At 35.3% G+C, this 27,530-nt stretch overlaps 1 protein-coding gene across 5 annotated transcripts in view; it reads right to left on the bottom strand.

Moving 5' to 3' along the window:
• AKT3 (AKT serine/threonine kinase 3) overlaps positions 1-27,530 on the bottom strand; it is a 395,966-nt gene that overhangs the window by 306,106 nt on the left and 62,330 nt on the right. Inside the window, exon 5 of one of the 5 annotated variants that reach the window (XM_049713583.1) lies at positions 1,861-1,936. The exons of the other annotated variants lie outside the window; for them this stretch is intronic. Coding sequence (XP_049569540.1) covers positions 1,861-1,936 — 76 coding nt within the window. The remainder of the gene's footprint in view (positions 1-1,860; positions 1,937-27,530) is intronic. 5 annotated transcript variants of the gene reach the window in all.

The following is a 27,530-nucleotide window of genomic DNA, read 5'->3' on the forward strand; positions in this document are numbered from 1 at the left end:
AGCAAGGCTTTGAGATGGGAACATACCTAACATGTTCCAGGAACACAAAAAAGCTGGAATGGTTAGAGCATGAAGAGCTGAAGAACAAGGGAGGGACTAGTAAGAACAAGGTTAGAGAGGTAATGAGGAGATCCAGATCACCTAGAGCCTTCCCAGAAGGGACTCCGGCTTTCACTGAGATGGGAAGTCATGATGTGGGAAGCCACATCATCTGACTTAAGTTTTAGCAGGATCACTGAGGCTATTGCTAGAAAATACAATAAAGGGGGACAAAGATGGTTTTGACAAGAGGGTAATGTTAAACAAATTTAACTTCTCCACAATAGCCAGTCATCTATTATAAAATACAATAAAAACCTAAATGAAAACAAAGAAGTCATGTTATACACTGTTTCTTTCTAAAATAATATGAAGGCTGAGGATTCACTTCACAAATTATTTTTAAAAAAAGGGCAAAAAACAGAAGTAAAAAAATTAAGGTCTTGTTCCAACTCCCAGGTTTCATTTTTTTTAAATCAGTTAATTTATTTCCAGTATTACTAAAGTAATGTGAAGACCAAATCTTAGCATAAATCTAAAAAATGTACTTAACTGAGAACATTTATTCAATCTTATAACAATTATAGCAAATGCTTCAAATATGAAAGAAAACACAAAAGAAGGGAAAGAGGGAGACAGAAATGTGAAAATCATGAGAAGGCAGAAGAGATTAAAATTAAGAAGAGAAAAAGGAAGGGAGGTTCTACTTTTGTAAATGTGAGATTAGGTAATTCAGCTGGATACTCCACCAAGAATAATTTTAAATGTCAGACAAAAGGAAGACTGATAAACTAACTCCCATGCTAAGCTGGAATCACAATGATTACTCGCTGATGGTAGTGGAAAACCAAAAAATAAACTAGATCTTACATAGATCTGCAGTCTAGCTTCATGACATCTGAGTGGACCAGCAAACCTCAAGACCTGAACTTAATTTAAGGTGTTCCCTAGATTGCTAATGCCTCCAACGAATCTGGCAGATACAAAATCAAATCCCCTCAGAGAGAAGAAAACATTATTCAAGGCTTCGTATTTCTACCAATAATTTTCAAGTATACAAAGTCTATTCTCATTATTCCAGGATTCTGATTTGTAAATTTGTCTACTCACTAAATTTTACTTGTAATTCAAAAATCAATGCACTGGGTGCTCTTGCAGCTATTTCCAGACACACAGAACAGACCTGCAAAAAAATTGAACCACCAGGTGAAATTGAAAAAGGCGATGCTGCCTTCTTGCTTCAGCTCTCCGACTGTAAACAAGTGTCCTTTCCACAGTATACTTAGTGCCCCAATTTTCACACTTTTCTGCTTTTTGTTAATGATTTCACTATTTAAAATGAACCACAAAAATAGCGCTAAAGTGCTGTCAAGTGTTCCTAAGCACAAAAAGGCTGTCATGTGCTTTACGGAGAAAAAATACAGGTGATAACTAAGGTTCATTCATGCATGAGTTAGTGCTTTTAGCTTGGAGTTCAATGTTAATAAATCAGTAACACATATTAAATGTCTTTAAACAGAAACACACATAAAACAAGGTTATGTATTGCTCATTTGATGAAAATGTGACAAGATTGCAGGAAACTAACCCAAATCCTGCATTTTCTCTAGAAGCAATGATTCAGTTTTTGTGGCTACTTTATATAACATAGCAACCATGAATAACAAGAATCAACAGTATTTACAATGAGTATAACAAGTGTCTTAGATGAGCTAAGACACCAGAAGCAAAAACCAACAGAAACAACAAATTACAAAAACAGACCTATAGGGATTCCAGATACTGAAATATCACAGAGTGTAAATAAAACAACAAACCTACCATGTTCCTGGAGATAAAAGTCAAATCTGAAATTTTCAGCAGTGAAATATAAAACTATGCAAGTGACATAGCTAATCTGAAAGACACAAATATAAATTCTGGAATTAAAAAATACAATAACCCAAAAATAAGAACTTGATGGGTAAGCTTAATATCATGTTAGATACCAATATAGAGAGAAAGACTGGGAAACCATCAGAAGAAACTAGAATGAAGCAAAAAAAAAAAAAAAAAGATGGAAAACACAGAAAGGGTACAAGATGCATAGAGTACACATAGGGAAGATTTTACAAGTTTTTTTTATTGTTATCCTAGAAGATCAGAGAGAGAATGGGTTACTGAAAGTACCTTAAGAGTGAATGGCTAAGAATTTTCCAGAAAGACATTAATCTACCTATATATTCAAGATAGTTAATGAATATTCAAACAGGATAAAAAAGAAGAAATACATGTCTAGGCACAAAACAAAGAGAAAAATCTTAAAACTACTCAGAGGAAAAACAAGATAACTTTCCATGGCCCAACAGTTACACTAACAGCTAACATTTCAATAGTAATAGTGGAAACCCAAAAATAGAGGAATGATATCTTCAGTGAGTAAAAAGAAAATAAGTATCAACCTAGAATTCTCTATTTAGTAAAAAATATCCTTCAAGAATGTAGGCAAAATAAATACATTTTCACACAAATAAAAATTAAAAGACATCAACAGATGAATGGATAAACAAAATATGGTATATACATACAACAGAATATTATTCAGCCTTAAAGAGGAAATTCTGCCACATGCTACAACATGGATGAAGCTTGAAGACATTATTCTAAGGTTCATAATAAGCCAGTCAAAAAGTATAAATACTATAGGACCCCACTTATATGAGGTACTTAGTCAAATTCACAGTAATAAAACGTAAAATCATGGTTGCCAAAGGACGGGAGAATGGGGAGTTATTTAAGGAGTACAGAGATTGAGTTTTGCAAGATGAAAGGAGTTCTGGAGACAGATGGTGATGATGGCTGAACAACAATGTGAATGCACTAAATGCCACTGAACTGTACACTTAAAAATGGCTAAAATGGTAACTTTTATGTTATATATATTTTACCATAAAATAAAACAGTATATTAAAAAAAAACTAAGAGTTGCCACCAGCAGATGTAGTAGAGGAAGTTCTAAAGGATATACTTCAAGAGGAAAAAAATACAATCCCAGATAAAAGATGGTAGATATAAGAATAAATGAAAGAATGACAAATGTGAAAAAAAAATGTTCAACCTCATTAGCAATCAGGGAATGACAAATACAAACCACCATAAGACACTAACACACACACATACCCCATTTTGGCAAAAACTAGAAATCTGGTAATATAGAAGACTGGAGATGATACAGAGCAAACACTGTTGGCAAAAATGGAAAATTGGTACACCCATTTTGGAGAACAGTTTTGCATATTCTAATAAAGTTGAGTATATATATTCCCTGTGACTCAGTAATTCCACTCCTGGATACAAACCCTTATAGAAATGTGCACATATATTCACCAGGAAGACATGTATAAGAATGTTCAGAGTAGCACAGTTTGTAATAACAAATTAGAAACAGCTCAAATGCCCGTCTGCAATAGAAAAGATAAGTAAGTTGTGGTACAATAACACAATGGAATACTATACAGCAAAGAAAATTAATGGACTAAAACTACACTAAATATGGATGAATCTTACAAACCTAATATTGAGTGAAAGAAATAAGATACAAAAGAACGCATAAAGTTCTATCCCAATTTACATAAACCAAAGAAAGGAAAAATTCTGTATTGTTTAAGGAGAGATATATAACTGCTAAAGCTATATATTGTAAAAACTAGGTAATTTAATACCATAAAAGTAAGGAGAACATTTACCTTTAGGGGAAGGAAAAGAGGATGTGAGCAGGACTTACGGATGGCTCCTGGCGTACTGGAAATATTGTTTCTTCATTTGCATGGTGACCAGTTGAAAGTTCAATTCATATTCTTTCATCTTACTGTAAGTCTATGTATGAAGCACTATTCTGGTCTAAATGTATTACTTTTTTTTTTTTTTTTTGCGGTACGCGGGCCTCTTGCTGCCGTGGCCTCTCCCATTGCGGAGCACAGGCTCCTGACGCGCAGGCTCAGCGGCCATGGCTCACGGGCCCAGCCGCTCTGTAGCATGTGGGATCTTCCCAGACCGGGGCACGAACCCGTGTCCCCTGCATCAGCAGGCGCACTCTCAACCACTGTGCCACCAGGGAAGCCCAATGTATTACATTTTTAAACACAATAATTTTTTAAAGTAGAAAGGGAATATTAAGAGCTGAGGGGAAAAAAACTAGACCAAGAGCCATAAGCACCTATAAAGATGCTGATTTTATGTGTAACCTAAGAGAATCAGTTGCTATTTTACAATCACTCCTACCAGCAAGGTAGCTACATTTCTGTGATATTAAAGAATATATACTACTATGGATTAAATATTATTTCTTCAGACAATAAATATGGATAGAATGCATCTTATATATTAATAAAGGCACCTAACTTTTATACCATAATACTTCTAAACAATTTACCCTAATACTCCCAAACTGCACTGTTGGTACATGATGTGGTTTTATACTTTAGGTGGCCCATCCTGTCAGCTGAGAAAACACCTGGCTAACAAAGGCAATGGCTTCTGCCTAAGAATGTGCATCCCCAGGTATGAAGGAGCCATGGTTGTGCTACATGCCCTGCCTAACTTCCTGCACAAATCAAAGAAGCCCAGCAATCAGGTACTGGAGGACTAGACTTCGCTCACTAATAAGGTATACATCATAGTAGGTACATCTTACCAAATGAAACCTCTCCCCTGGCCCATGTTTATCAACCTGAGATGCAACAGGATATGATGAAGCACACTGAGGGAATTACTTAGTGAAGCCCCACAGCAGTCATATGCGGGTCATATGTGGGGCAGACCTGTCACAAGGTCTTTACACTAGCTAACCTCTTTCTGGAATGGATGTCCCCCATACATGGCTAGTACTAACTTAATCCTTCAGGCCATCCTATCTAAAATTTCAACCAAGATGACCCCCACCCCACCGCTGCCAACTTTGATGTTTCATATCCTCTCTCCCAGACGTGAGTTTTCTCTATTGTCTAACATATCATATGCTTTATGTATTTATCTTTATTTGCTATCTCCCTCACTTGTATGTGAGCTTCATAAACACAGTAGGTACTCAAGTATTTCTTGACTGAATGAAGAAATGAATAGATGGAGAACACCTGGCAGAGAAAAGACTCAGCTCCCATTTTGGTAAGCCCTTCTTCCCCTTCACCCTTGCTCCAAGTACTTACTGAATCCCAAATATTAAGTTTAAAACTTGGGAGTTGATAGAATATCTTCCCTGGCTCCTGAAAACTCAGTCAAGCAAGGAACAATAGTTTAGAAAGATTTCCTAAAACCCTGGGTGATCATCTGTCATCTGCATCATCAATAGGCACCAATGAAGGACCTGTCCCAGTTATCTAAATGTCTGAGCCTAAATAAGACAGATCATCCCCATGACTATAGTCAGAGGTCTAATGATCTTTCTCTGTTCTATTCTTAACATTTAAACACATAAAATGACATACTACATGCAAAGCACATAGCACCATGTTTGATACATAGTAAGGATTTAACATTAGCCACAAAGAGATACCATCTAACTTAAAGACAATTTTTTCAAGGAAAATAATATGAATGTATTTTAAAGAATATAGTAATATATATGCATTTAAGAAATGTAAATATTTTATTGTTGAAGACAAAGTGCACAGAATTTAAGTTCCTTTATCTTAGAATCTTTCTTGCTGCCTGAACTAGTCCAAATCCAATATTTCATTAGAAATTATGATGCTAGGATAATTTCTAAAAGTCAAAATAACATATTTTTGTCAGTATACCTGGTAATTGTAAATGAATAAAGCATCTACATTTTCCCCCAAGTTTCAAAAGAATAAATGTAATAGTTTCATAGTAATTCTGAGTTTCTGAGAAGTTCTGGCACGTATTTAGTGAATAAATTACATGAAATGGATAGACTTTAAATATGTTTATTAATCTTTCATTCCAGAGGCAAAAAAAAATCATTAATCCTCAGGCTAGATTGATGATCATCTGTTTTTAAAATTTTTCTTGTCAACAGAAAATACTAAAAATCACAATGAATTTACTATACATACTTTTAATTGCCAACTATGAAACTCCTTTGTAATGATGTGATCAAGCTAACACACCATTTCACAGAAGCAAGGTATTTAGGGAAGCAAAGACAATGTCAAAATTATTTTTTATCTGACTTATGTATAATCAAATATCCACCCTCTACAGATGGCTATGAAAGCATCCAAAAAAAATGTTTCCATGTGACAGAGCACATCATGCTCCACAAAATGGACTGCTTTCCATACTATTAATAAGACTCTTAACATACTTTCCTTCAAAACCTTCTTTCTGATCATAAATCCCTTCCAGAGTTACTAAGTAATTTCAGAAAATAAGATATGAATGGTTAAAACACTGACCTCAGCACATCTGGCAACACAAATTATGCATGGCAAGGTAAAGACTGTTGACACTGTATTTAAAATGTAAATCTCATCTTCCGAAATCATTCACTAACTGTTCCAGAAACATTTCTAGAATGAACCATAGCTTTCAGAATTGGGGCCAAGTTTTATAGTGAATTTTAATGTTGGCTTATGGATTTGATATCTGTCATTTACTTACTTTATGACATAAAGACTTACCAGAATAAAAAATATTTTAACAACTTATAAAGCAAAAAAATGCTATTTCTAAGTATAATTATTCAACTATGAAACCAAATCAAATATCAAATTTTCCTACTGAATGAAAAACTATCATCTTGCCATTTGTCAATAAATACTGCCTACTACTAGAATTATACGGATTATTACTTTAATTTTTTAAATTATCCAATTTAATGATTATTGTTGATAATTAACAAAACCAATGAATTAATTTCTAAATCATTATTTTACTCTACTGAAACTCTCATAAGTTCTAAAAAGCAAATAGTCTATTCACTAGGATTTTGTTTCTGAAGATTCTAATCACCATAACAATTTAACCAATTAAATTATTTAAAATTTACAGCACTGGAATAAATCTCTAAAGTCATTTTTCAAACTGGAATAAATCTCTAAAGTCATTTTTCAAACTTACATTTTCAAAGTAAGCTATATTCAGAAAATCCTGCTATCTTTAAGACTCAGTGTTCACAGATAATTAGGTAATAATGCAAATTTTAGAAATTTTATTAAATTAATGAGAAAGTAAGTGCTTTATTGTGAGTGACTTGAAAGTTCACCTTTATTACTTAACTTAAGGCTTAAGTTCAGAGCCCAACTGGAGCAAAATACTCCAGCAGTCCCCTCATGAATATTTGTCTTTGTCACCATGGGCTAAAAAAGCATGTCAACTGACAAGGAAAACTTTGCAACAGATTCAGAACAGGGAAGAATTCATAGAACAGATGTCCATACCAAAATTATTTGTAGGATACTCAAATTTAAATGAAAACAATTGTGGTAATATAAAAAACGTTTAGTAAATCAATTTGGGAGGTTTCTAGACACGTTAGATCCTCTAACTGTATGCAAATTTTTAAAGTAAGAATATTAAAAAATACGGTAATATTCTGAATAGTTTCTAGATTAGAAACCAAAGGAATGTTACAGTTATCTCATTCATAACTCTAGAATTTTCACAATACCTTTCCTTTAAGGTTTAAAATTATATTCCCTTTCAGTTTATTTCATTTTAGATGCAAATACCACTTTTCATTTAATATCAGAAGACTTAGAAAAGCACAGCCTTCACATTTATTTTTCATTTCATCAACCTAATCAGCAGAATATTGAGACCAAGAGAAGTTAACTTGAACACCCTCCAGTGGATGGCTCTGCAGCACAACAGAAGCATTTCCATCCTGAACTTATTTTACTGTGCATATTTTTGAATGATAGTTAGAAATTTTTAATTTATACACTAGATTACAATCATAAAAATGCTGGTAAAAATCCAACTTTTAAAAAAATGAAAAACTCTAAGTCACTACTTAACTTGTCTCTATTGCAAAATTCTTAACTCAGAACTTCCTCTACCAAGGTATTAGATACTATTTTAATAACAGAATGGTTATTTCCTTTTTAATCTGTTGTCGTAATCAAGCAGTATTCAGAAAGTAAGACCGGAAGGAAGGAAATTAGTCCAAATACAAATAGTGAATCCTTATGAGAGAAAAATACAGCTAAATTTTTAAAATATGTATCTATATGTGCTGTATGTATATCAAAGGTAACCACATAACATTGGGGGGGATCTTCATTCAAGGGTAATTTGAGTTAAACAATGTGTACTGAGAGTATAATCCCCCAAACACTGGATTTTTTTTTTTAATTTACTTTTTTTTTTTTAAAGAGCATATTGTATTTTTTCTTAATGAATTTATTTTATTTATTTATTTTTGGCTGCGTTGGGTCTTCGTTGCTGCGCACGGGCTTTTCCTAGTTGTGGTGAACGGGGCCTACTCTTCATTGTGGTGCACGGGCTTCTTATTGCAGTGGCTTCTCTTTGTTGCAGAGCACAGGCTCTAGGCGCGTGGGCTTCAGTTGTTGTGGCACGCGGACTGAGTACTTGTGGCTCACGGGCTGAGTAGTTGTGCTCGTGGGCTCTAGAGTGCAGGCTCAGTAGTTGTGGCACATGGGCTTAGTTGCTCTGCGACATGTGGGATCTTCCTGGACCAGGGCTCAAACCCATGTCCCCTGCATTGGCAGGCGGATTCTTTTTTTTTTTTTTTTTTTTTTGTGGTACGCGGGCCTCTCACTGCTGTGGCCTCTCCCGCTGCGGAGCACAGGCTCCGGACGCAAAGGCCCAGCAGCCATGGCCCACGGGCGCAGCTGCTCCGCAGCATGTGGGATCCTCCCGGACCGGGGCACGAACCCGTGTCCCCTGCATCGGCAGGCAGACTCTCAACCACTGCGCCACCAGGGAAGCCCCTGGATTTGTTTTTAATCACGTAAGTATAATACATGCATATGCTGAGGGAAAAAAAGGGATGTATTTTTAAGAAAACTTTTTACTAAATTTATGCCAATTCAGAGTAAAGTGTTCATGTTAATATTTTAAATATAAATCATTAAATCCTGAGTACTGACCTCCGGAAAGCTAAATTAATTTAAAAATACACAGTAACAAAGAATGATAATAAAAGAAAAACAACCAAAAAAGTCTGTATTTAACTGGCTGCTCAATCATTAGAAAGGTGCCCCATAACTACCATATGTTACTCAAATATGTTATCACACCTACAATTTCATCATATGTCTCCCAAGAAATTAATTAGCTCTAACTTTTTCAACTTTGACAAAAACGTCTGCATCAGTCAGATTACTAGCTGTTGCAAACATTTCAAAATTCAAAGCTTTCTTCAGCTTATATTTAACCTTTTAATTACTATTAATCATTTAGCAAAATGTAGAACAACATTCATTAGACAGATGTCTAATTTTAGAATTTTGAATAATGTAAAGACATTTATACACATATTTACTTTCGGTACACATTTGCTTAGCAATTTTAAAAAATAAAATTAATCTAAGGTCTAAAACTATTTACTGATACATCATTTCACAGCTATATTTAGGTTAAAGAAAAGAACAGCTAAAATTTTCATTTTCTCAAAAATCTAAAAAGTCATAATAAGTTGAGATCATATGACTTACAGTAATAAATAAATTTAATGATTAGGACACATATAAATTACAAAAAAGAAACCTAATAGGACATGCTCATTTTAAAGAGATTTGACAAGCTATCAGCAGTAAAAAGAAACAAAAGTGGCTAAGAAGGGAATTTTCATAAATATTCTTTATCACATGTTTTAAAAGGAGGGGAAAAAACCTATTCCTGTTTGATTTTTAAATCACTATCAGCTCAGGCTGTCCTCAACCATGTAAACTAGCTTCCATCCCCACTATTTTATTGAAACTACTCTGTTAAGGCTACCAATAGACTTCTTAAGTATTCATTCAACAAATATTTATTGAGCAATGAACACAACAGACAAAAATTCTGCTCTCACAGAGCCTACCTTCTAATGGGAATGAAAGTGAAAACAAAAATAAGTAAATCGGTTGTATAAATGAAGTATAAAAATAGTGTATTAGTAGTGCTAAGTGCAAATATCTCCTAATTCCCTTGTTAACCAAACAAAAATCAAACAAACCACAAACAAGGAAAGCTTGCACTGGCTTCAGTAAAGCCATGTACAACACTGCTGAATTCTCCTTTGAGTTATTCTCAGCTAACAAAATAATGGGTAATCTAAAAATAATCTCTATCTAGTAAGGAATTAGATTTAAATTCCAAAGTTACTACTTAGGTTGAAGTAAATATTCAAATTAATCAGAATGAGGGCAGCCATGGGAACAGCCAAGAATATCCTGCTGGTAGCAGTCAGTCTTTGCTTTGCGGCTACCGAAGTTTTTGTTACTGCTAAGGAAAATGGCACCTATGAATTATACAATTTTTGAGCTGAAAAAACCTTAGAGATACCAGATGTCCTCTAGGAAGCTTTCCATGACCTCCACAAGAATATTTAAGCATTTCTTTCTCTTTATTCCAAAATTCCATAAAAATCAGGAATAATGTTCTTATTTATCTTTGTATTCCCAGAACCCGTCTTATGTTTGGTAGAAGAGTTTGACTAGACTTTTTACCAATGAAAGTTTTAGAAAAAATCAGTCTGGGAATTCCCTGGCAGTCCAGTGGTTAGGACTCTGCGCTTTCACTGCTGAGGGCCCAGGTTCAATCCCTGGTCAGCGAACTAAGATCCCGCAAGCACCACAGCACGGCCAAAAAAGAAAGAAAAAAAATCAGTCTGACAATAATAAAACAAAGATTCAAAGTTTAAGGTTTGTAACTGCTGTGAAATTATTTGTATTATGTATAAGTACACTGCTCTCAACTAAGCAGGAAGCATACCCATTCATATTCAATAAGTACTTATTAAGGTCCTACCCTGTGCAAGGTTATATTAAAATGTATACTTACATATATATTAGAATGTATATATAAAATGTGTAAGGCTGACATGGTCCCTACCATCACAGGAAATACATTCAAAGGGGGGAAAGATAATAAAAAAGAAAATAAACAATAATTTTAGATTGCAATAAGTTCCATGACAGAAATTTGCAGGGCACATTGATAGAGACTATAGTGCTTTTATTGGATTCTCAAAGAGTACTTTATATAGGATGCACTGCAAGGGAAAGACAAGACCTTAAATAGATATTACAGGATATTATATAGTAGGTAAAGAGATTAGAAATCCAATTCAATTCAATTAACAATTGAATGAATATTACTATGTCTCATGTATTATGGTCACAGCATGAATGAAATCCAATCTTAGCCCCTGAAGAGTATGAATTCTAATAAGGGAGAGACATGTATATACATCATCTTGACTGTGGAGAACACACAGGGTTTAGGGAATCAGAGAGAAGAGCACTTAGATGACCTAAAGGTAGTTAGGAAATTTCCTAAAGGAAATGCTTAGAATAGGTAATAATAATGAAAATGCAAATAACGTATTTTGAAGGAAGAGTTAACAGAACAAGATAATAGGATGTGCATAGGAGGTTGAAAGAGGAGGAAGATATGAATATTTCTAGCCTAGTGATTTGAAGAAGTCTAATAATTTGTCAATAGAGGAAAGGTGAAGGGGAATCAGTATTAATCAAAAAAAAGATGAAAATTTTGAAAAGCTGAATTTATCATGACAATGGGATATCTATCCATGGGAACATTTTAAATAATCAACTAGAACATTAAAGAGGTTCTTTCATTGACTAGTAACAAATATTTGGGATTCACTAATACATACATAATGTATGTTTATGATGTCATGCAGCATGACAGCAGAAATAAACAGTTTGCAGAGAGAACAGAAGAGGCTCAAGAATAGAATAAGGATGAGATATAGTCACATGTAGTGGTATCAAAAGATAATGTGTCAGTAAAAGAGCACTCCAATACAGGGATGAACCAAGAAAGCCAAATGTCAGGGAAGCCAAGAGAGATGTGTGTTCAACAAGGACTGGTAGCCCATAATGTTAAATGATACAGACACTCCTATAAGGCGAAGCAGAAAAGCCCATTGAATACGGTAAAAGGACATAACTACTGGCTGTAAAGCTTCACCATGCCTAAGTTCTAGTTAATCACAACAAGGAAAATAAAGACTATGAACCACATTCTCATAACATCAACTTTATCATTTTATAAGCATACCTAATATTTATTAGAAAAAATGAACACTGTATATAAGCAAAAAAAAGAGTAACAAATTAGCTATTCATTTCCAGCAAGAGACAACTTTTTAAATAATTTGTTTTCATATGGAAAAATTTCCAAGTTAAAAAATACTCAAAAGAAAAGAATTCTTTTCATTAAGAGATATATGAACATGCATATAAAGTGATGTAACTTCTGAGATTTGCTTCCAAATAATTTAGGAAGTGAAGGACTAGGTGGGTATATAATAAGATTGGCTATGAGTTGGAAATTTTTGAAGCTGGTGTTGATTACAGGGGTGTTGACTATATTATTCTACTTTTGTACATGTTTGAAATTTCTTCTTAATAAAATATTTTATTACCTAACAGCAAAGAGAAACAAACATTTGTATTTATCCCAACTCTATAGCAAATAATGCTTACAAAGATCTGAAATTAACCTCAAACTGTCAAAAGGAAAGAAAACAGTAGAATTTTTATATGAAGGAAGGTTGAAAACTTGGCTTATAAAATCTACAAACAGATAAAGGGGAGAAAAAAAACCCAGCATAAACAAATTATAGAATCTAGCTCTGGTTTCAGGAAAATTTTAAATTATAAAATGTCATACACTAAAATTTTTAAATATTTAGAATCAAATCATGAAAAATGTTTTCCCCAGAAGGTTAAGATACATAATTTTTTCATAATACACATTATAGGATAATTAAATTACTCAAGGTAAAAGATCTGTGACAATCTTACATAGTGCCAGAGGTAGGAGCCTATACCTGTTGGAACTAAAATTGGCTTTAAGTTATTAATTCTGATATATTCGTCCCTGTTTCCTAATTTCCACTATACCAGTTTTTTCACCTACGTAACTTCAATTCATTCTTGAATTCTTCAGGTCTCCATTTAAATGTTACTTATTCCAGGAATCTGACCCCCAACTCCACACAGTAGGACAGAATGTCATACTGTATCCCTCCCATGGAACCCTTTATTATCCCTATCATATTAACAGTTCATTTTAGCACCATGAAGGAAAGGACCATGTCTTTTAAAAACAAAAAAATTATTGAGATATAATTCACATACCATAAAATTACCATTTTAAAGTGTAGTTTTGTTTTTAGTATTAATATATTCACAAGGTTGTATAACCATCACCACTAATTTCAGAACCCTTCATCACCCTAAAAGGAAACCCTGAACCCATTTTAGCAGCCACTCTCCATTCCCTCTTCCTCCCAGCCCCGAAAACCACTAAACTACTTCCTGTCTCTGTGGGTTTGCCCATTCTGGACATTTCATATAAATGGAATCATACAATATGTGGCCTTTCATATCCAACTTTTTTCACTTAGCATAAGGTTTTCAAGGTACGTCCATGGTATAGCATGTATACACTTCATTACTTTTCTGGCTAAATAATATTCCATTTTATGGATTATTCCATATTTTGTTTACCCATGCAACAGTTAATGGACATCTGGGTTATTTCCACTTTGGCACTTTTATGAATAATGCTACTATGAATGTTCATATGCAAGGTTTGGATAAACATAAGATTTCAATTTTCTTGGGTATATACACCTAAGTACGAAACTGCTGGGTCATATGATAACTGTTTAAGTTTTCAAGGAACTGCCAAATTGTTTTCCAAAGCAGCTGCACCATTTTACAATCACACAAGCAGTGTATGAGGGTTCCAATGTCTTCATATCCTCATCAACACTTTTCATTATCCGTCTTTTTGATTAGTGCCATCCTAATGAGTGTGAAGTGATACTTCATGTGATTTTGATATGCATTTCTCTGCTGGTTAATGATGTTGAGCACCTCTTCATGAATTATTGGCCATTTGTGTATCTTCTTTGGAAAAATGTCAATTCAGATCTGCTGCCCATTTTTAATTTGGGCTGTCTTTCTATTACTGAGTCATATATTCTTGATATATTCTGGGTACTAGACCTTTATCAGATGTATGATTTTCAAATATTTTCCCCATCCTGTGGGTTGTCTTTTCACTTTCTTAAGAGTGCCATTTGACACATAAGTTTTTAATTTTTTTTTTAACATCTTTCTTGGAATATAATTGCCTTACACTGGTGTGCTACTTTTCTGCTTTATAACAAAGTGAATCAGTTATACATATACATATGTTCCCATATCTCTTCCCTCTCGCTTCTCCCTCCCTCCCACCCTCCCTACCCCACCCCTCTAGGCGGACACAAACCACCTAGCTGATCTCCCTGTGCTCTGCGGCTGCTTCCCATTAGCTATCAATTTTATGTTTGGTAGTGTATATATGTCCATGCCACTCTCTCAATTTGTCACAGCTTACGCTTACCCCTCCCCATATCAAGTCCATGCTCTAGTAGGTCTGTGTCTTTATTCCCGTCTTACCCCTAGGTACTTCATGACCTTTTTTTTTCTTTCTTAAGATTCCATACATATGTGTTAGCATGCGGTATTTGTTCTTCTCTTTCTGACTTACTTCACTCTGGATGACAGACTCTAGGTCCATCCACCTCACTACAAATAACTCAATTTCATTTCTTTTTACGGCTGAGTAATATTCCATTGTATATATGTGCTACATCTTCTTTATCCATTCACCTGTTGATGGACACTTAGGTTGCTTCCATGTCCTGGCTATTGTAAATAGAGCTGCAATGAACATTGTGGTGCATGACTCTTTTTGAATTATGGTTTTCTCAGGCTATATGCCCAGTAGTGGGATTGCTGGGTCGTATGGTAGTTCTATTTGTAGTTTTTTAAGGAACCTCGATACTGTTCTCCATAGTGGCTGTATCAATTTACATTCCCACCAACAGTGCAAGAGGGTTCCCTTTTCTCCACACCCTCTACAGCATTTATTGTTTCTAGTTTTGATGATGGCCGTTCTGACCGGTATGAGATAATATCTCATTGCAGTTTTGATTTGCATTTCTCTAATGATTAATGATGTTGAGCATTCTTTCATGTGTTTGTTGGAAATCTGTATATCTTCTTTGGAGAAATGTCTATTTAGGTCTTCTGCCCAGTTTTGGATTGGGTTGTTTGTTTTTTTGTTGTTGAGCTGCATGAGCTGCTTGTAAATCCTGGAGATTAATCCTTTGTCAGTTGCTTCATTTGCAAATATTTTCTCCCATTCTGAGGGTTGTCTTTTGGTCTTGTTTATGGTTTCCTTTGCTGTGCAAAAGCTTTGAAGTTTCATTAGGGCCCATTTGTTGATTTTTGTTTTTATTTCCATTTCTCTAGGAGGTGGGTCAAAAAGGATCCTGCTGTGATTTATGTCATAGAGCGTTCTGCCTATGTTTTCCTCTAAGAGTTTGATAGTGCCTGGCCTAACACTTAGGTCGTTAATCCATTTTGAGTTTATTTTTGTGTATGGTGTTAGGGAGTGTTCTAATTTCATACTTCTACATGTACCTGTCCAGTTATCCCAGCACCATTTATTGAAGAGGCTGTCTTTTCTCCACTGTATATTCTTGCCTCCTTTATCAAAGATAAGGTGACCATATGTGCGTGGGTTTATCTCTGGGCTTTCTCTCCTGTTCCATTGAACTATATTTCTGTTTTTGTGCCAGTACCATACTGTCTTGATTACTGTAGCTTTGCAGTATAGTCTGAAGTCAGGGAGCCTGATTCCTCCAGCTCTGTATTTCTTTCTCAAGACTGCTTTGGCTATTCGGGGCCTTTTTCATTTCCATACAAATTGTGAAAATTTTTGTTCTAGTTCTGTGAAAAATGTCAGTGGTAGTTTGATAGGGATTGCATTGAATCTGTAGATTGCTTTGGGTAGTAGAGTCGTTTTCACAATGTTGATTCTTCCAATCCAAGAACATGGTATATCTCTCCATCTATTTGTATCATCTTTAATTTCTTTCATCAGTGTCTTATAATTTTCTGTATACAGGTCTTTTGTCTCCTTAGGTAGGTTTATTCCTAGACATTTTATTCTTTTTGTTGCAATGGTAAATGGGAATGTTTTCTTAATTTCACTTTCAGATTTTTCATCATTAGTGTATAAGAATGCCAGAGATTTCTGTGCATTAATTTTGTATCCTGCTGCTTTAAGAAATTCATTGATTACCTCTAGCAGTTTTCTGGTAGCATCTTTAGGACTCTCTATGTATAGTATCACATCATCTGCAAACAGTGACAGCTTTAATACTTCTTTTCTGATTTGGATTCCTTTTATTTCTTTTTCTTCTCTGATTGCTGTGGCTAAAACTTCCAAAACTATGTTGAATAAGAGTGGTGAGAGTCGGCAGTCTTGTCTTGTTCCTGATCTTAGTGGAAATGGTTTGTTTTTCACCATTGAGGACGATGTTGGCTGTGGGTTTGTCATATATGGCCTTTATTATGTTGACGAAAGTTCCCTCTATGCCTACTTTCTGCAGGGTTTTTATCATAAATGGGTGTCGAAAGCTTTCTCTGCATCTATTGAGATGATCATATGGTTTTTATGCTTCAATTTGTTAATATGGTGTATCATGTTGATTGATTTGCGTATATTGAAGAATCATTGCATTCCTGGGAAAAACCCCACTTGATCATGGTGTATGATCCTTTTAATGTGCTGTTGGATTCTGTTTGCTAGTATTTTGTTGAGGATTTTTGTATCTATGTTTATCAGTGATATTGGCTTGTAGTTTTCTCTCTTTGTGACATCCTTGTCTGGTTTTGGTATCAGGGTGATGGTGGCTTCATAGAATGAGTTTGGGAGTGTTCCTCCCTCTGCTATATTTTGGAAGAGTTTGAGAAGGATAGGTGTTAGCTCTTCTCTAAATGTTTCATAGAATTCACCTGTGAAGCCATCTGGGCCTGGGCTTTTGTTTGTTTGAAGATTTTTAATCACAGTTTCAATTTCAGTGCTTGTGAATGGTCTGTTCATATTTTCTATTTCTTCCTGGTTCAGTCTTGGCAGGTTGTGCATTTCTAAGAATTTGTCCATTTCTTCCAGGTTGTCCAATTTAATGGCATAGAGTTGCTTGTAGTAATTTCTCATGATCCTTTGTATTTCTGCAGTGTCGGTTGTTACTTCTCTTTTTTCATTTCTAATTCTATTGATTTGAGTTTTCTCCCTTTTTTTCTTGATGAGTCTGGCTAATGGTTTATCAATTTTGTTTATCTTCTCAAAGAACCAGCTTTTAGTTTTGTTGATCTTTGCTATTGTTTCCTTCATTTCTTTTTAATTTATTTCTGATCTGATCTTTATGATTTCTTTCCCTCTGCTAACTTTGGGGGTTGTTCTTCTTTCTCTAATTGCTCTAGGTGCAAGGTTAGGTTGTTTGAGATGTTTCCTGTTTCTTAAGGTAGGATTGTATTGCTATAACTTCCCTCTTAGAACAGCTTTTGCTGCATCCCATAGGTTTTGGGTCGTCGTGTCTCCATTGTCATTTGTTTCTAGGTATTTTTGATTTCTTCAGTGATCACTTCGTTTTTAAGTAGTGTATTGTCTAGCCTCCATGTGTTTGTATTTTTTCAGATCTTTTCCTGTAATTGATATCCAGTCTCATAGCATTGTGGTCGGAAAAGATACTTGATACAATTTCAATTTTCTTGTACTTACCAAGGCTTGGTTTGTGACCCAAGATATGATCGATCCTGGAGAATGTTCCATGAGCAATTGAGAAGAATGTGTATTCTGTTGTTTTTGCATGGAATGTCCTATAAATATTAAGTCCATCTTGTTTAATGTATCATTTAAAGCCTGTGTTTCCTTATTTATTTTCATTTTGGATGATCTGTCCATTGGTGAAAGTGGGGTGTTAAAGTCCCCTACTATGATTGTGTTACTGTCGATTTCCCCTTTTATGGCTGCTAGTATTTGCCTTATGTATTGAGGTGCTCCTATGTTGGGTACATAAATATTTACAATTGTTTTATCTTCTTGGATCGATCCCTTGATAATTATGTAGTGTCCTTCTTTGTCTCTTGTAATAGTCTTTATTTTAAAGTCTATTTTGAAGTTTTTAATTTTGATGAGGTCCAATTTATCCATTTTTCATTGGTTGCTTGTGCATTTGGTATCAAATCTGAAATACCACTGCCCAATCCAAGATCACAAAGATTTATGCATTTTCTTCCAAGAGATTTATAGTTTTAGCTTTTATGTTTAGGTCTTTAATCCATTTTGAGTTATTTTTTGTACACAGTATGAGGTAGGGGTCTAAATTGATTCTTCTGCATGTGGAAATCCAGTTGTACCAGCATCATTTGTTGAAGACTATTCTCCTGCAGTGAATGGTCTTGCTATGTCTGTCAAAAATTTACCAGAGTTGTATAAGTTTCTCAACTCTCAGTTCTCTCCCATTGATCTATGACTACCCTCCATGTCTCTTTTTGACTACACCACCTAGCACAGAACCTGAAATATGAAAGCACTCAGTATAGATTTGGTAGGTGAATAAATCCCTTGTCAATAATAAAATGATTAAAGTGTGAGTTGAGCAATACCTTAGGGAGCATTATCCTAACCCAGTATTTAAAAAGCAAGAAACTGAGGCCTAAGAGAGGTCACCTGACTAGCTCAAAGGCAGAGAACAAATTACCTAAGAGCCAGAGGCAGGACCTGAATTCAGCTTTCCTAACGTCTGGTGCAGGGCTCTTTCCATAATATCATGCGGCTTTCTCCACTAAACTGAATTGCCTTAACATCTGCCAATGTGTCTGCCTATGAGAACCAGCATGTATATTAGAGACAGGCACGTATCCTAATACTTAATCATAGGGGAACTCTTCATAAGTATAATTCACCAAAAAGCCTTACAATCAAAATGGGCCAGGAAATCATTAATATACCACTGAATGTAATGTTTCCCTCCAGACAACTGTCTTCTAACTTCACTTTCAGCTCAAGAACGTAGCTAGTCATACTTTCAGTCCTTAGATTATTCTAAATAGAAGAAAACCATTTGTGCGACAGTAAAAATAATAAAGCAATCAGGCACCTAGTTCCATTACCCTGCTCTCCTTACCATTTCCCACCATCATTGTGATGCTTCACTCACTACTAACTGTTTTAAAGAATGTAGAAATAGAGCAATCATCATAAATGTAACTTTCCTCTACCAACCAGCAATTAGTCTGCCTCTTTCCAAAAACCAGAGAAATTTTACAGCAGCAGAACAGAAAAATAAAGGGAAACAAGCAAATACAGGAGAAGCCTTCTAAAAGATATACGGAGGATGTATGATTTAGAGGTAAAGGGAAGACACTAAGTGTTCAAACTTAATACTACATTTATGCATACAAGTAAGGGAAATGCTGTCCATGCAAATGTTGTGTATACAATATGTATGAGCAGATCATGAATTTTCCTATAGTCAAGAATATATTAGGCCTTCAGTTTAAACTACCTCTTCTCAAAATCTTCCCGAGTCACCCAAGCACAATTAACTTGTCCTTCCATAGTGCACCCACTCTTCCTTCTACAGACTCCATAACTGTAATGATTATAGCGTATTTTATTTTATTTATTTATTTATTTATTTTGCGGTACGCGGGCCTCTCACTGTTGTGGCCTCTCCCGTTGCGGAGCACAGGCTCTGGACGCGCAGGCCTTGCGGCCATAGCTCGCGGGCCCAGCCGCTCTGTGGCATGTGGGATCTTCCCGGACTGGGGCACGAACCCGTGTCCCCTGCATCGGCAGGCGGACTCTCAACCACTGTGCCACCAGGGAAGCCCTGATTATAGCGTATTTTAATAGTTACCTCACAAGTTTGTCTCCCTTCTAAACCATCATCTCACTGTGGGCAGAAACCATGTGTTTTTAGTGTTGTGTTCAGCGTAGAATTTAGCATAGCCCTGGCACATAGCAAGCACTTTATATTTCTTTGTCGAATGAACATTTTCAAAATGTTTGTAACACTGAACATACCTGTTCAAAAGTATCAAGAAGAAATGTATTCATTCTTGCTGTGATAATTCCCAAATGTTATAGTTCACATATATACAGTTGTCATACTGTATATACACTTAGAGTATACGTACTTAGGTAGTATATGTCATACACTTCCTTACTCTAAGTACAAACTTCAAAGTTGGCCAATCTGCTAAAAACAAACAAATCTAATTCAATATGTTTAGAGCTGAATGTTGTAGTGTTCACCATCTCTGCTAATAATGCAATTTTATACTCTTAGCCAAAAACACAATAAAAAGTTCGAGACTAATCAACCACAAGCAGCAGGATCTAAGTGGTGTCTTACGAAGGAGATGGGGAACCCTCTCTATAGAAACACGTAAAGGAATTCTTGAGGGCAAGATATTCTATGTTCACCAAAAAGAATTATAGATTAAACAAAAAAAATAAAATGACTGTCAAATACTGGTCTACTGGTAAATGTAAAAGCTTTGGAGTCTGAAAGTCCTGATTTTAAGATGTGCCTAGGGCTTCCCTGGTGGCGCAGTGGTTAAGAGTCCGCCTGCAAATGCAGGGGACACGGGTTCGTGCCCCAGTCCGGGAAGATCCCACATGCCATGGAGCGGCTAGGCCCATGAGCCATGGAGTGGCTGCGCCCGTAAGCCATGGCCACTGAGCCTGTGCATCCGGAGCCTGCGCTCTGCAATGGGAGAGGCCACAACAGTGAGAGGTCCACTTACCGCAAAAAAAAAAAAAAAAAAAGATGTGCCTCTGATGTGACCTCTTTAGGAAGGTCACTTCACCTGTCTGTGCCTCTTTCAGTTCCTCTTTTGTAAAATGTGAATAAGAATGCCTATCTCACAAAGCTCCCTTTGGGGATCAAATGATATTGTATAAAGGACCTGGCACAGATGCTCAGACACTAGCATGTAACAGTGTTCATTCCCTTCCTACCTGGCAACATGTTGTCACTTAAGGAGCAGAGTCAGAAAACTCTCTTGGCTGAAAATATTTCTCCCAACAGATGTCAGTCAATGTTTCAAGTTTCACCAAAAGGAAATTCTGTTTGGATTTTCAAAAGCCCCAATTAAATGTTAAAAAATCTGCCACTTAATGTATCTATTTGTCTTTCAGAGGTAACCTGTCAAGGCCCTAAAGTACTGGGGGATTTCTTTTGATAAAGATAAAACAGCGAAAGGCCTATCTATGGAGGATAACTCCTAAATAAGGAGGTTGAAGAAACAAGGAAATAGCAGTGAAAGGGTCCTAGAGAAAAACTTTTTCTACTTTATAATATTACAATCAGTCTCATCTAACTACATACCACTACATACACTCATAGAAAATCCATAAATTCATCAGTAAACCTGCATGCCAATTTAAGGTTATATTATTAAGAAGTGAAATTTCTGTTATTAAAACAAAAAAGATAAGTCCCAAACCACAATTTAATGATGTATTTCTGACCACTATTACCAAAGAAAAGATGTAGTCTGGGATAAACTATTGGCTCTATGTTCCTGCAAACTGTCGACTGTGTGCTCACAGTGTGAATTTTGATAAAATTGTAGTACAGATGGCATGATAGCTCTGTCATATAAATTATTAATAAATTTACATAAAGAAAAAACTCAAAACCATTCCATTATCTTTACAGACCTGACCAAGACAATGTAATGTCCCAACTTACACTTCAAATTTATTCCTATTATGAAGGTGCAACCACTACCACTTTTTTTTCCAAGTCCAGCCCAAATTCTCAGTCACTCACCCGCCCTCCATCTTATGAATCCTGTGCTTCCTCTCCGCCTGTGGCCTCCACCAAAGGGACTCTATAAAGTAAATGTGGAGAATTATTGCCAAAAGTGAAAGAATTAGAGATACTTAAAGTCCTAGAAAGGCTAATAAACCTTTGATTCATTAACTTAGAGAGAAGAAAGTAAATCCACAAGCTAGAGGATAGGAATATATTATACTCCAATTCTAAAATGTCAAAATATGTCTAAGATTCAAAATGTCTAAAACAGAACTTTTCAAAATCCAGCAAAACAAATTTAGTATTATTTGTGGATGAAGATATAAATGATATTTCTGCCTTCCTGGGCTCACAGAAAAACTCATCCTTATCAATGAAATCAGAGAAAAGAAAAATAAAGATTTGAATAAAAACAATTAAGAATTGCATTTTAAAGATCATATACATACAAACAATATTAAAGGTTCTCTTTTCTTCTACTCTTAGAATTTTTATGCTACATCTATAAACCTAACATTTGCATCCATCTTCTCCTTGTCTCTTGATAGAGTGAAGAAAGCACCTCTAATCAGAATGCCTGCAATCCTGCTCTTCTTCCTACATTTCTCTTCATAATTAATTACATATCCTCCATCAATGAAGAGAAAAATCACTAATGCATCTGCAATTTTCCTCCATTACCCCATATGCAAAATTTATGCCGTCAAAATAATGACAATGATGACAACAGGTTAAACACATCACTTTTTATGTTAGAGGCACAGTGCTAAATGCTTTCCATAAATTATTTAATTCTCAAAACCACTGTATAAGATAGTGCTATGGACTGTTTGTGCCCCCGCCACAAATTCATATGTTGAAAGCCTAACCCCCAGTGTGATGGGGCCTTTGGGAAGAAATTAGGTTTAGATGGGGTCACAAGGGTGGGGCCCTCATGATGGCATTAGTACCCTTATAAGAAGAGACATCCAAGAGCTTGTTGTGTCTCTTTCCACCTAGTGAGAACACAACGAAAAGGTACTACCTGCAAGCCAGGAAGAAAGTCCTCACCAGAACCCAAAAATGCTGAAACCATGCTCTCAGACTTCACAGCCTCCAGAACTGTGAGAAATAACTTTCTGTCATTTAAGCTGCCCAGTCTATGATATTTTGTCATGGCAGCCCAAGCTAATTCCCCATTTTACGAGTGAGAAAACTATGGCTTAAATAGGCTAAATAACTTTCCTACAGAGGATCCAGGCTACAGTGGTAGAGTCGGGATTTAAACCTGGCTTTTAGCTAATACTGTTCCACTAATGTCTCTACAATATTGAGTTCCTAATAAGTAACCAACTATGTTATGTGCAAGAGATCAAAATAAAGTTGCCTTTAAAAACTCATACATCTAATCATATATTATAAACAAACATATGGACTGCCAAAGTATGAATTTCTCCAGGTTTGGTACCCAAGAAATGTTTATTGAAATAAACAGAAAAAACATCAAACAATAATACAATGTGTTGAGTGTTGTATGAGTAAGTCAAATAAAGTAACACAAAGGTTTCCAGAAGGAAGCAATTAATTCCAGGGGTGAGTAAGACAACTATTATAAGATAGGTAGAGTATGAAAAAAGTCATAAGTAAATGAAAGGCAGTCAGAACAGGGTATAATTAATTACATTTGGTGGGAATTTATCAGGGATTACTAGTAGATGTTACATATAAGCTGTCTCTTCAAAGATGAATAGAATATCACTTTTGGAATAAGAGATCATTGTAGGTTAAATGGACTATATGGACAAAAACATGGAGTCTGAAAATGTAGCTGCCTGTTCCTTTTTGATCCCATATTCAACACTGTAGTTTACAGTATAAAATATCTTAACAGATGCCCCTGTCTCTCATAGCTTCCTTTTTCAAACCACTCTACAGAAAGTATAAAAGTAATCATCCTAAAACACAGATCAGATTGGCTCCTTGTTCAAAAACATTCGATAGTCCTACTCTGCCTACAAGATACTATTTAAATTCCTCAGACTAGAATGTTAGGTCTCTCACAATCTGTCCCTGTTTTTCCTTTCCTTCCCAATTCACCTTGAGTCATGATTCCTCTACACTGAAGCTACACCGGATTGTTTGCTGCTCTTAAGCAGGCCCTGTTAAAATGTCCCCCACTGGACCATGGCACATCTTCAAGGCCCATGTAAAAGAACTTCTTTGGAAATATAACTTTGCCTATTGTCTCACTTATTACTCTGTCTTATGTTAGTTACATTCCTACATGTATGTCTCTATTAAAGACTACAAGCTCTTTGAGAGATGACTCCTACCCTACAGAGTTATTTAAAAAAAAAAATTGAATCAAATCTTTGAGTCTATATGTCTAGGTACTATACAAGGAGCTGAACGTTAAAATGCAATATCGTAAGAGCACTACTAGACAAATACACAGAGTATTACGACAATCACCCAACTCAGCCTGCAGAGGTGCAGAACAGCTTCCCACAGAACATGACTAATTGATTCTTAAAAGATGAATATGAAGAAGACATAGGTAAAACATACACACACAGGTATGAAACAGTGCCACGTGTTAGAAGAAATTCAATGTTGCTAGAATGTAAAATATGGAGCCAGAAGTGGCTAAGTTATAAAGCTATAGAGACAAAAAGGCTGCATACAGTGTGTTGAGAAACACTTTATGCTGTGGGCCAGTGGTTTAGAATTAGTAAAAAGCCCCAATTCATACTTCGCCAAAACCAGGTGTAAGTTATACTGTAAGACATTTAAAAAATTGAATTAAACAGGTGGTACTGATATTTGCAAGTCTCAAAAGTCAAACAGATTAAAAAGGTATACAGTAAAGAGTCTAATCACACCTCTGTCATCTGCTCAGTTCATACCCTACTTCCTGGGGAAAAGTGTTAGTTTCTTCTTTTTCCTTCCAGAGTTCCTTATGCCAATAGAGCAAATAAATCTAGTTCCCCTCCTTTACACAAAAACTGCTGTATAATATGTTCTGCACCTTACTCTTTTCCTTTTTACTTGCAACGATTTTTCCATGATTTTCCAAATAAATACTATTCTTCCTATTCTTCTTCAACTGCATAATATTCCATTATACTGCTGTATCATTATTTACTTAACCTATCCACTATTAATGGACATTTGAGCTTTTGTTTCACTCTACTACAATATATTGTTTTGGTTGACACATATGAAGAAAATCTAGCCTTATGCAGATATGACTAGAAAAAGGGAGAAAAACGTTAATAAAGTTTTCAGATTATTGTGGATAATCTCCAAATCTTTTGCTATTACACACAATATTTGTATGAATAACCCTGTACATACATCATTACAAAATGTGAAAATATACCTGAAGGATACATTCCCGAAATGGGAATATACATTTGTAATTTTGATATATATTATCAAATTGTCCCCAGAGAAACAGAACCAGTGTAGATTTCCCACCAGCAATGAATAAGCAGTGACACTGCCTGGTTCCTCAGAGGATCCTAGGGAAATCTACCTTTTAAAATCATAATCAAGGAAGAAGAATCCAGAAGAAGCATGACATAAACAATCAAACAGGTCAAGAAAAAAACAGGAATTATGAGGTTTTGGAGTACAAGCAGGAAGACATGATTGGTCTCTAGTGTCAAATATTACCAGAGAGATCTAATAATTAATAAACTAAACTATAAAACTTAAATAATTAAAGCAGTATGGTTAGCCATGCAAAAATAGAACAAATCAAGATAGAATAAAAAACATACAGTAATGAAGAATAAAGGTAATTAAGAATAAAACAAAGATAATACTACTCCCCACGAAAAGGAATCAGAGCTCCCTGGAGAAATTAGTTGATTCTAGAGCTGGGAAACTATATGGTGAGCCTGGAATATTTTATTGTGTCAGAAAGTCTTCACAAATTGATGGGAACATGTCAAAAGAATATAGAGCTAGCTTTTCAGGGCTTACATGGGCCAAATCTAGGATAATTTGAGCATTTCAGAATTAATAATGATGGGAAAAGACTATAATCCATTGAATAAATTAGCATAAAAATAGGAGAACTTTTTTGAATAAAAGTTCTCATGAAGGAGAACCTTTTTCTGTAGTGAAAAGTCAATTAAAATTAGAAAGGAACAACAATATTAGAAAATCACCATGAATAACAAACAGCTGGCTCAAACAAGAACAATAATTGGATGGTGAAACTCGTGGGCCAAAGTTTGAGGAGCAACCAGATATTTATATGGTCACAAAAGTATCACACCACAGGACTTCCCTGGTGGCACAGTGGTTAAGAATCCACCTGTCAATGCAGGGGGCACAGGTTCAAGCCCTGGTTCGGGAAGATCCCACATGCCACGGAGCAACTAAGCCCATGCGCCACAACTACTGAGCCTGCGCCCTAGAGGCCGCGAGCCACAATTGCTGAGCCTATGTGCCTAGAGCTCATGCTCCACAACAAGAGAAGCCACCGCAGTGAGAAACCCGCACACCTCAACAAACAGTAGGCCCGGTTTGCCACAACTAGAGAAAGCCTGCCCGCAGCAACAAAAAGCCAGTGCAGCCAAAAATAAAAAATCAATAATAAAAAAAAGGTATCATACCACAAGATTCTTATTAATTACAGAGGGAATAATAATAACCTTACAATGGAGAAGAATCTTGGTAGACACCACTGTAACCAGTGATCAAAGTTAACATCACCAGGATTGGGACGAAGCAATATCATGTGCTTCCTGATTAAAGAAGACTAAAGAGACATGACAACTGATGTATCAGTTGCATGACCAGACATCACGATGTCACATAATGACTCTTGCATGATGATCCAAGATTTTTTTTGGAGAGGGAGGGCTTATAAAGGTTATTATTGACAATATCTGGATAACAGCATTGTGTCAATGTTAATTTCTTAATTTTGATAACTATACTTCAATTATGTAAGATAACGTCCTACTTTTAAGAAACACACACTTAAGTATATAAAGGTAAAAGGGTCATCATGTCTCAAACGGTTCAGAAAATCTATGTATTTGAACCTAAGTATCTTTAAATATATTTAAAATATTTCTATATATTTTAAATACCATATATTGATGGGGAAGGAGGAACAAAGCACTGAGACAGAGAGGAAATGACAGGGAGGATAAGGAGAGAAAAAAGAAATGCAAATGTGGAAAATGTTAACATTTGAGGAATGAGCATATGGACTTCTCTGTACATCCGCCTCTGTCAAATGTCATATTCTTTGTCCATTTTTCTATTTATCTTTTTCTTAATGTTTTATGGACACACACTATAATAAAAATGTTAATCCTTATTTTTTTCCCCAATATGTGATGGTTTTTGTTACACAGAAGATTTAGTTTTTACAAAATCAAAACTTTAAAAATTCTTAATGCTACAATAATGATGATGTTTGGGTGATATGGTTATGGATGCTTTATTTGTTTTAAGTTTTTTTAACTTATCTGTATTTCACAAATCTTTACTAAGCACCTATTAATTTTTTAATGAAAAAAGGGTTATACTTTTATATTCCTTAAGCAAAATCCCAGCAGAACTCTTCATAGAACCTGACTCTAAAAATCAAATGGATTTATTTAACAATTTCTCTCTTAATAACCTTTGGAGACAAGAAGAGCTAAGCCAATAGTGAAGAAGAGTAAAA

The sequence above is a fragment of the Orcinus orca genome, chromosome 1, assembly GCF_937001465.1.
Source record: "Orcinus orca chromosome 1, mOrcOrc1.1, whole genome shotgun sequence".
In the NCBI taxonomy this organism is placed as follows: domain Eukaryota; kingdom Metazoa; phylum Chordata; class Mammalia; order Artiodactyla; family Delphinidae; genus Orcinus; species Orcinus orca.